The following is an 11,472-nucleotide window of genomic DNA, read 5'->3' as shown; positions in this document are numbered from 1 at the left end:
TCTTTGGAGGGGCCCAACCCCGAGGTTGGGAACCACTGGACTAAACTTGCTAACTGTATATAAAGTAGTTCAAACTAGCTCCACCTTCAGCAGCTACAACAGTAACATGCTGCTTACACACTGATGCTTCAGTATTAATAATCTAATGATGACGGAGGGACGTAATGAATACTTTCACTTTAATGCTTCAAATACATTTTGCTGCTAATACTGTACTGTAATGTACTTTTACTTAAGTAGGGTTTTTCATGGAGTATGTTTGCATTGCTGTACTGGTACTTTTACTTAATTGAATACTTCCTCTACCACTGGTTCAAACTGAAGACGCAGAGAGAGCAAGAGAGAGAGAGAGAGACAATGTGGCAGAATATCTGACCACAGTGATTGACACTAAACAAAGAAATACCTTGACAAAGTGAAGACTCAGTGAGCACAGCCTGACCATTGAGACAGGCCGATACGAAAAAACATGGCTCCCCAAAGAGGAGCGGTTCTGCCAGCCGTGCAAGGAAGACAAAGTTGAGACAGAGCTGCACTTTCTAACAGAATACACAAAACTCCGGCCAGTCCAATCAAATACAAACATCCTGAATTTGACCACATAACCAACATAAAGAAAATACCAATCCTATTAGGAGAGGATGCTTCAATCTAGCAGCAGAGTATGTCTTTACCTGCCACACTTTAAATATATATATATAAACTATTATTATTATTATTATTATTATTATTATTATTATTATTATTATTATTATTATTATTATTTTCATTGTTGCTGATATCCATTGGTTAAGTCCAGCTTTCTGCTTTGGCCACACTTTTTTCTCCTTCAAGCACGATTAATGTAATTTGCATTACATTACAAACTATTGTTGACATGGTTGTTGTATTCAATAAGGTTAACATAATGTTTAATTGTTTGTATGTTAAAACCTGTACTTTTCCCTGTTTGTACTACCTTGTACAATGTGCTTTGGCAATACTGTACCTCTATGTGGTCATGCCAATAAAGCCTCTGTGAATTGTATTGGATTGAACTGAAATTGAGAGAGGGGGTAAGGGAGAGATAGAGAGAAAGATCGGCAATGTCACAGAAATTCCAGCTGGGGTCAGTGTTTCTCCACTGACGCCTCAGTGTGGACAGATAAAAATACTAGCTGCAATATTGGCTGTATTATTAATCATCCAAAAAAAAAAAGCTACTCGGAAATCACCACTATTTTTGCAGACACAGCCATTATACTAATCCCTGTGTTCTTTAACATAGCTGATTTAAATCCTACACATGTTCATGTCAGCTGACAAACTTGCATATAAGCAGTGTGCGTTCGTGCTTTAAATCACATCCTAACAAAGGGAAACAGGACACCCAGCTCAGCAGCAGCAGCAGCAGCAGCAGCGCACGGTACTCAGCGTCCCCTTTAAGACCGTTTTGGAATAATTAATGACGTCGCGCTGTAAACACGACTGACGCTCAGCTGCGTGGCCGAAGCATCCTCAGACTAAAAGAAGACCGAGACCTCTGAACGCTGCTGTGTTTATTTCTCGACAGGACCGCGGAAAGGCACTACAATAACTGCGGTTCACCTCGACTCTCATATGCGGTCTCCAATTCCAAGACGACAGCGCTGCATTATTTGTCCTACTAAGTGCCATGGCTAGAAAGACGGACATCCCCTCCTCTTACTATGGTGAGTCGGGTTCGTCTTTGTTGTAAACGGCAGGATATATTTTTCCCCCTCTGTAACGTTATGACAACACAGGATACAACGTTATCATCTGTAGTCCGAATGATATTTGACCCCTTGCTGTGCTTTACAGGACGGTTAGCTAGCTTACATTGTCAGTTGCTAACTAGAGGCTATTTAACGGTTGGTATCAAATACGCAGTAACCTAACGGCAAGTTACACTAACGGTTTTTTAAAACGGCTGTTATACGTTACATTAGAAGAATTAGCCTACTTCTCACCCTACACTGTCTCAAAAATCAAAACACCCTTTGTTAACTCCTGTTATATAATTTATTTATTTATTTACCCTTAACTGTTTACCTTTTATTACAAGTGTATAAAAACAATTTCTTATCTCCACATTCCCCTTTGTCACTTCGTCACTACTGTAACGTTAAATGCCAGTATCTTTCCTCTGTACTGTTCTCTGCCTATTTTTTCCGATTAATTGATTGATTTTAAGGTCATGAAGCCTAAAAATGTCATGAAATTGCTTGTTTTCTCCTAACGCCAAGATATTCAGTTTATTAGCCACCATAGAAAGGCAGATAACTTCTAATCATTATGAAGCTGAAATTAGGGAATGTTTGTCATTTTTTGCTCAAAATAGTTTTCAGTGATTTATTAATTATCAAAAATAGTTTACAGATTAATATTCTGTTCACGGACCAGTCGACTAATCGTTTCAGTTCTAACGCTAATTAATCTTTAGCCTGAATGTGTTAATGCTAGCTAACTTACAGTTGCTAATTAAGTTAATAAATGACTTCAAATACGCTGTAACAGTAGAATAACGTTTTTTAAACGTTAATTATGTTGAAATAAATAGCGTAATGATTTTTTCTTATTTCTACCCCTGCATTACCTCAAAAATGATCTGTATCCTTAGTTAACCCCAGTGATATTAACTTATTATCCTTGTATTATTTACCAGGTACAGATACTGTAAAAAGTGCTCATAATAGGAGACTGTTAACAGCAATACATTTTATCTCCACTTTCCTTCCTCACTTCATCCCCACATTGAGGATAATTACAACATTGTAACAATAGCAGTGCAAGTGTGCAGGTGGTAATTAAGGTTAAAAGCAATGTCCTCTCTTAATGGTTTTAGTAACCAGGGATTTGTTTTTGCCTCTAAGTGACATTTTTGATTCTCCAGGCGTATGGATATATTTAATCTGTGGGCAGATTTTTTGTCCATTATCCTGCCTGAGTAATCATGTTGTTTATCAAAGCACTGTAATCCTTTATCACTGCCAGATGCCACACAGTCAGCAGACAGTGTCTTTCTTCTGAAACAAAAAGTTACTTACACTGGTGATTTTAACCAGACAACTAATCAGGCTACAACCAGAATATCATGGGAAACAAACGATCCATTGAAACCCAGACGCTGACAGGGCAACTCAGGGTTGCTTTCAATGAAACACTCTTGTACAAAAACATTGCTGAACAAAATCAAAAACATTAAGCTCCACAAAGGATGAGGTTTCAGGCTTTACTAGTTGTTGTTGTGTGGCTGTACTCATGGTGTAACTTCAGTCATATATACACTGATCCAGTACACTCACCAAAAGGAGACTAAAAATGTAGATCTATAAGCTAATCAGTGCAACCCCAGCTATAATACAGAACTTAATGTCATTGTCATTTTGTCTACATTTCTTCACTGCACTGCATTTCTTCAAGTTGCAAGATGACAGTGTACCGCAACATCAAGCTTATCAGTTCAACATCATTATCAGTCCACACTCGAGATGACTATGAGGGAGGCTTGAACCTTAAAGGACAGTAGCTGTACTGTCTCAGAGTGACATTGTGTTGTCCAAGTGTTGTAAGTAAACAGCTCAGTGCAGGTTTGGAGTGAAACACAATGTAGAGCCTATGTGTCATTATTATTATTATTATTACCATTATTATTATTATTATATACATTATTTAGATACAGCATGTGCATCATTATGCTGCCTGATACATACATTTACTTGCATTATCGTCTATTGCTTCAACTCAAGTGCTACTCTCCGGAGAATAGCATATAATATAGTGAGACTGCTTAATTAAGGAACATAATTTTGTCCTAACAGCGTTCTATGATGGCTCATGAACTGAATATCTTTGGGTTTCAGGCTGGTGTTAGAACAAAACAAGCAATTTCATGGCATTATTGGGCTTTACGAAATTGTGATGGGCATTTTTCACTATCTTCTGACCATATAATCTACCAATTAATTGAAAAAATCATCAGATTACAGCATAGAGGAAAGATATAGTTATGGTGCCTCCTTGTGTTTAGGTCAGCTGCTTTATGTTATATGCTCTCTGGTGCTTTCGTTCCATCAGCTAGCTTGGCAAAAGAGTAATTCAGAGATTGTCTTTGTTTTTTTTTTTTTGGTCTCACAACTGAGCAAAGAGCAAGATAAATTCTACACCAGCTCCCTCTACCCCATAGTGTTGTCAAAATTATGTTGACAACCAGGCTAATGTTTCACAAAGTGATTTGTAAATGTAGAGTGTAAAGAGTCACTGGTAATGTACTCTGTTTTTTTCCCCCTCTAATTTCAAAAGATGTCCATGATACCGTTACATGTAGATACTTATTTCTAGTTATGCTAGTTGACTCATCACATTACAGTAACATCGATTCACTCAAGAAGAAATAGAAAAAGCAAGAGACAACCATTTTTTTTTACGAACAATGACCACAGGGCATGTTTTGTGGAAGGAGTTCTAGTCCTACTTTTTTTCTCAACTGGAAATCCTCCCACTATCTTTAAACTTATCATATTTCTGGGAAATGTATAGTGATATTTGTATAGCAAAGTGCTTTACCAGATACTAAAATAAAAGTTGTTAGATGATAACTTTTAATTGAATTTTTCCTAGCCCTAACATGTGGTATGTAAATAGCATATCCTGTAATGAAAAGCAGCAAAAACATGTGAGGAAGCCTAAGTGAACTAACGTTTTTAGCAGCTAGTCAAACTACCTTCCTTCCCATCATTTACGGTCAACAGATTTCCACCTGCACTACATCCCAGATTGAAGTGTACTTTTGAGGCTAGTACATTATATAATGTTTCTAACTATGTAGCAAGTGTTCATTGGGTTTATGCTGTCCTGCAGAAATGTTCAGTCAGTCAGAAAAGTAGAAAAATAGCTCATAATCATTCTGTGACAGGTTTGTAAGTAACAATTTAGATATGAGTTCCATTCACCACAGAAAGTGTTGAGTCGGGCACACAGTTAATTAACAAATTTCTCGCATGGGCAGCTTCCCTAAACGCTGCATTTTTATACAGAGTCAATGCAAAAGGCCTGACAGAAAGTGGAGAGCTTTGGTTTAAAATCAAACGTTCACAGCCTTTTCCTGTGAAATTGCAGTCAGAGAAGGTTGTGGATCAAATGGCTCATTTTGCACCCAAGACTAAGTGCTATTATGGGCTTTTTATGTGTCACTGTCCTCTGCAAGTACTCGTTTCAAATGAAGACTGATGCTCACTCTGTAGTGCTCCTACACATTTTGTTAGTCTTTATGGCATTTCTGCTCATTATTTTCAACAAGGTTATGTTCCTTTGCTGCTAATTTCATGTGTCTTCTCTCAAGGGATAGCTGTGTAAGTATCAGTGAAAGTATAAAGTATATTAGTCACACTAATACTAGGGTGAGTCAGTAAATAATTTCGGAGATTCACTTCTGCACAGAGGCAAGGATTGGATGGTTATTTGTTCGAGTCTATGAAAATAGGACATTTAACTCTGAACTGGCTTTTTAGGCAACAGCAAGCATTTGTACGGCAAATTTCCAATATGCGGTACAAATATAGTCCGTGTTTGTTTATGTCCAGAGGACTAAGTGACATTGACAGTGACATATTAAAGACAGCCTAAAGATACACTGAAAAATGAGCAAGAGATGCAGCTACATTCATGCTAGACACGTAGGTGTCGAACAGTGAGATTTGAAATGACATCTGATAGGTCTAATATGCTAAACGAGGCAGCTAGCTTTATCGAAACAAATTAATCATTACCCTAAGAACACAAAGAGACATGATGTTCTGGTGTTGTAAACATGCTTTGTTGCACAGGAGGTAAGGAGCCTTGCATTGTACCTTGCAGGTTTGCTTAGATATATCAGTATTTCAGTGGCTTTGAGGCTGATCTGAGTTTGATGTGCGCAGATTGCTGAGTGGCAGAGGTTAAGAGGATCCCCTGTTGGAGAACACAGGCAGTAAAGTGATATAATATCATTGGCCAAATAGGGACATAGGGCCTCCCTCAGGGTGTAGAAACAAATTGTACTCATAATTAAAGGAGAATGTCACATGGTTTAGGACCACATCACTGACATTCACTGACTTACTGAATTTGTAGACTTTCACTTTTCATTTGAATATGATGTTACATCTACACAACATTCAGCTGTTTAATAGCCTTTGTCATAGCAAAGTGCAACCAGTTCAAAAAATATACAATTAAACAAACAGCAGGGTTGTGGTAGTGAAAACATGTTTGAAATGTTTAGCAGCAAAGTTTCATCATTCTTACCATGGGAAATCTGGGCCCAGTTGCATCCTGACTAACATAAAACTTGTTCAACTTTGATATGCAAAGTGAGATGAAGATTTCTCTGTGAACATACACGGCAAAAGATGCCATCTTAATTAGTAATTTAGTCCATTACATAGTTTTCCTAAAACATGCAAATAAGTCTGCCTACAGGGTGAGATTATTTACAGTATTCTGTTTCCAGTGCAGATCAACTTGTACATAATTTAAGGATACTAATGGAGTGATCTACTGTATTCTGTCTTGATTTTTCAAGATACCGACACTAATTTGTAAACCATAGCAGACTGAGAGGAAACTGTAGGAAAGTACAGAATAAGTGGAATCTTCTTGTTTCAAGCAAACAAGTCTTGAATACTGATTATGAAATGAAAGGACACTGTGTGCACTCGTAAAGGTGTGTAGATGTGTTTAAGTGTAGTTGTAGATATCTGTGTTTCATCACTTCGGTGTGTGTATTGCATATTTGGATATCAAGATGTAGCCTATCCTTTTATGTTCAAGTCCTAAATCCTGGCCAAAGCCAGTTGCGTCTGTCACGGATCCACAGTAGCTGTACCGAGTCTTGCTTCACAGGAACACAGGGCTGCCACTGGCTTGCCTGGAAGCTCCCAGAGAAGTAACCAAGGTCACAAAGGTCCAGCAACAATACTGCTGCTTCTCCGCTCAGAGCAGCAGGCTAGCTGTCAGCGTCTGACACTCTCAGATGCTAACTCCCCTCCTGGGGGTCGAATCTCAACTCTGAGCTCACTATTCTTGGATTTTGAGAGGATGTCAGCTAGCACTGTGTTTTTGCTTTTCTCTGAAAATATGCGCAGTACATACTGTTTATGTACTGTTAGGAGTTAACCAAGAGGGCTAGAAAGCCAGATATGCCAAGTATACTGTCCTCTATCATCTGCTAATAGTTGAGAGGTTCCCAAGGGACACTGCTAAGTAAACCTAAACCAGAGATCTGGATGTTGTTGTCTTGTTTCAATAAGGAGGCAAGCACTTTAAAGGTTGTACTGTTCTCCAGAGAGGGAAAATAAGAGCGAAGCTCTAAGGATGTGTCTGGATACAGAAGGGCGATAGAAAAAAGGCAGTGAAAAAGAGTGATAGTGTTTCTGTGTAATACGTTTCCACTTTAAAATTATGAAAAAAGTGAGCCATTTGTAGCTTTTTAACTGCGTTGATTCTTTCCAAGATGGACTCCCAATCTATTTTTTTATCGGGAAGTGTGGGAGAACTGTGTGATTATGATGCTGTTTCCAATTCATCTATGCGTGTGTGTGTGTGAGTGAGAGAGAGAAAGAGCAAACGCAAATAGCAACACAGAGCACGTGACCACATTGAACATACCCAACATATGTCTAGAGGTAATAAATCTCAGTCCTCAGAGAAGCGATATAGGCTATTCAAAGCCAATCAGAGCGTTTCTGTGACCACAGTAGTAAACAAACATGGTGTTTGTGGAGGAATGTGTACTGCTGTACCTACTGCACAGAAGACAGAAAGAAAAAACGGAGAAGATGCGATGTGGAGGAAGGATGGAGACTTCCTGTCTGAATGACGAGGTGACAAAGGTCAGCTAGAGCTTCGACAGACTGGTCAGCATGATTGTTTTGAGAGGGAGTGAACCCAAACGAAAGGGGTCAGCTTTCCCTTGTTGTTTCATGCTATAGCAACTCTAGCTGCAACGCTCAGACTGAAAAATTTTCTATCATATGTGAGAGAGTGTTGCCTGTGTGTGTGTGTGGGTGTGTTTTGGGAAAGATGATGATGTGAGAGTGCTGTCTGATTCAGCTGTGAAACTTTGACCTCCTCCTAGTCTCTTATCCTGCTCCAGCTTTTCTGACCCCTTTATCTTTATGGTAGTGATCCACCCAAGCAGCTTTGTTACTAATGTGCCATGCAACCCTCACTATTGTTGCAGGAGAAACCTGAACACTGCTTGTTTTTAAATAGAGACCTGAGGAAAACACAAAGCTTAAAAAATGCGTTTCTGCTGTTGCTTTCCTCAGTGAATTGGCTGAAGCCAGTACTGTTATCAAATATGAATGAATATACAGTACTGTAAACAGCATTCAGCATTACACTCTGTGCCCATCCCGTTGAGCAACATTATTATGCTGAATTTTTAACATTTCTGTTTTCTCCTTTTTTTTACTTGTAGCTGGATTTTACACTCCTCTAGCCCAACATAGCTTTGACAGAAGTGCAGTCTTACAGCACTTCACTCCCTCCAGGACTTGGAACTGTTTATGAATCAGCAGAGTGAAAACAACAAAAAAGTCCTTCCCAAATGGCCCCTCTGACCCAACCCATGTAGAGCACCTGCAGTGTTCGAGCTGTTTGCCTGACCACGGTATGAAAGAGGCCTGTGTTGGACAGTGGAGCCTGGGCACACTGGTGCCTGTGTCTGCCCATGTTGATGTGTCTGTGTACTGGATGTGTTTACAGAGACTAGCTGAGAAATGCAGGGAAGGGGGGCTGTGGAAACGAGAGAGAGAGAAAGTGAAGAAAGTTTTATTCTGGAGGGTGTGATGACAACACTGTGCTCCATATGGTTAATAATCCTAACCATTTTATATTTGGTAATTATGTGCTTTTGCAGACCCTCAATTTCTTGATTTAGATTTAAAGATTTCTGGTACGGGTATAGGCTGATGCCCTTTCATTTACTGGTGATCTTTTCTATCACATGAGCAATCTCATCTCAGAGTATCTGCAGTAATATTTGCCACATAAAGTCTATGTGACTCAGTAGATGTGCACATAATCCCTGAGCAGTCTAACCTTGTGATAAAGTGAGCCACAGGAGATAAGTGTGCAATTTTTTCTCATCACAAATTGTGAAATACAAAGCGATGAACTGCTTCTGTGACTTTCCCGTGAAGCTTTATCACTCCAGGCTGGGTTGTTACATCTGGCTGTCTTCCAGCACAGGCACTCTGAAGTTGATTCTCAGCAGTCAATCTCTGCACATACTTCAGATTCTGTCTGACAGCAGGTACAGACTTCAAATTGAGGCATTGTCACAGTGCCTTTCAGTCTTTTTTGAGAGCTTTTATTAAACCTCTTTTGGTAGTAGGCTTTTTAACACATTTTTATGTGTCACAGACTTAGTTTATGATGTTAGCTCCTCACTACTGTAAATTGATCCATAGATCTTGTTGCTATGGCAGACTAGCTGCAAATGCAAATGGTATTGCGGAGCAAAGATTACTGCCAAAGCCTTTGTCTGATCCCGATGTGTAAATCCTCACCCCATCCAGCCTCATTGCCTCAGAGCCCTTGATTACCACTATGATTGTTATGTTATGCGTAAATCTTTCAGTCACAGCAGTACACGGCGGCATTATCTAACACTATGTCAATTGAAGAGACGAGCAGTTAGTGGAGCTAACAGCAACTCTAGCTGTCCCAGTGTAGCATGCCTGCCAGGCTTTTTCCAAATGTTGTTGACTACAGACCCTCATTCAGCCTGACCACAGCCAGCAGCACACATCCAGTCCACCAGCCTCATCTCCTGCACTGGCATACTGCAGTGCAGTCTAAACAGCCGTCATCTAATGCAGAGTCTGCTGGTGGCCCGGCATCACTGATGATTTTCAGTACTCTTTTTAACCCTTCATTAAAATCTGTTTTGTGGGCCAGAGTAAAGTACACTGGTCTGGTAAAAGTAATCAAGCTGATAAAGTGAGTAGGAACTGCAGCTAAAGCTAAATTTAGCTTAGCTGAATAAGTACACGCTTCGTCACCTGAATGTTTTTGGTTTTAGTTTGCTGTACACTATATTATAAAATGTTTTTTGTTTTTGGAGAGTACACATGCACAGTCACATGTTGTGTATTTAAGTTCCCTTTGTCATATTGTATTGACATTCTTGTGTTATGGGTTTTGATCAGCGTAATGACTGCCCTCATTTTTCATCAGTCGGCAGGGGAACTACTATACTGGCAGACTTCACAACACTAAACAGTAGGCTCATCAAGAAACCACTGACATGATTCTGAAAAAATCTCCACTCTCTGACACTTGCTGCCCCACAATCTGTCCTCTCACCACTGGCTCTCCTTGATCTCTGTGTGATTCAGCTTGCTCTTGCCATATGGACTAACCTATTTTTTTTACCACAATTGCCCCTGCACTGTGGGGATCTGCATTTGTTTTGAATATTCACACAACCTAGGAAGATCAATTAAAGCATTTTAAAATCTATGTATATGCAGCTTGCATAAGGCCCAGACTAGTAGCTAGCTACATATATATTGCTCACCCCCTACGGCTGTACATCTAATTAGCTCTAATGTGAGTTAATGTGATGCAGCCTGCTAGCCACAAAGGTGTAGCAACACTCACTGGGATATAAAAGCAATTGGATGTAACTTAAGGCACAACATAGAGGTGCAGTTCAACTCTGCCAGTACATTGTGAACAGTTGTTGACTTTAAGATGCCCAGTTTATGATCTGAGTGGTATGGAGCTATCTTCAGTTCATTTGCTTAAACTGAATGTAATTTGGGATGCTTGACCCTGGTTCTTGGCATTTGACCCACCTCAGGTGTCCAGTGGTAGTTGGTCAGTTTGCAACATGGTTCAAAGTCCCATATTGTATGAAGCTATTGGGGAAAAAATCAGCTTATCAGTCATGAATGTCTTAATCTGTATCATTATACAGGAATGTGTGTACAGTACACTACTTAGTAGAAATACAGAATAGCATCCTCTTACATTCAATGCCATTGCTCTGCAAATGCCGCAGTGAGCACCTGGTCCGGTGACACTGTGTCCTTGGCTGAGGAATTCACACACTTAACCCAGAACATCTCCCATTTTTAGACCTGCAACACAACTCAAGTGAGTGACTTTCACTGACAGTCAAACCATGGCTGTAAATTAAGGTTTTTAACCGCAAGGACAAAAGAAAAAGGGACTTTGAGCCCCTCTTATCAAATACCTTAAAAGAAAGGTTAGTCACACTGCTTCGATTACAAAGAAGCTGAAATGGTCATAATCATAGCTACAGTGAATGTAAGGAATGTCCGCATGATTCAGTAGGTGCACATAGTCCCATGTAGTCATGAGACCATCTAGTGGTTTGAAGTCCACTGTAACCTTTGCAGTCCTCCATCTGCCACAGTTCACACCCCTATTCAATATACACTTGACTTTGTAAAAATG

At 39.6% G+C, this 11,472-nt stretch overlaps 1 protein-coding gene across 2 annotated transcripts in view; it reads left to right on the top strand.

The window, feature by feature from the left end:
- Positions 1 to 1,360: 1,360 nt before the first annotated feature.
- slc44a5b (solute carrier family 44 member 5b) overlaps positions 1,361 to 11,472 on the top strand; it is a 36,569-nt gene continuing 26,457 nt past the window's right edge. The window contains exon 1 of one of the 2 annotated variants that reach the window (XM_042416776.1): positions 1,361 to 1,691. In XM_042416776.1, the coding sequence (XP_042272710.1) occupies positions 1,655 to 1,691 (37 nt within the window). In that variant the 5' untranslated portion in view covers positions 1,361 to 1,654. The remainder of the gene's footprint in view (positions 1,692 to 11,472) is intronic. The other variant, XM_042416777.1, reaches the window with a different exon arrangement.

The sequence above is a fragment of the Thunnus maccoyii genome, chromosome 7 (assembly GCF_910596095.1).
Source record: "Thunnus maccoyii chromosome 7, fThuMac1.1, whole genome shotgun sequence".
NCBI classification, from domain to species: Eukaryota; Metazoa; Chordata; class Actinopteri; order Scombriformes; family Scombridae; genus Thunnus; species Thunnus maccoyii.
This window is presented reverse-complemented; position numbering and strand designations above follow the sequence as displayed.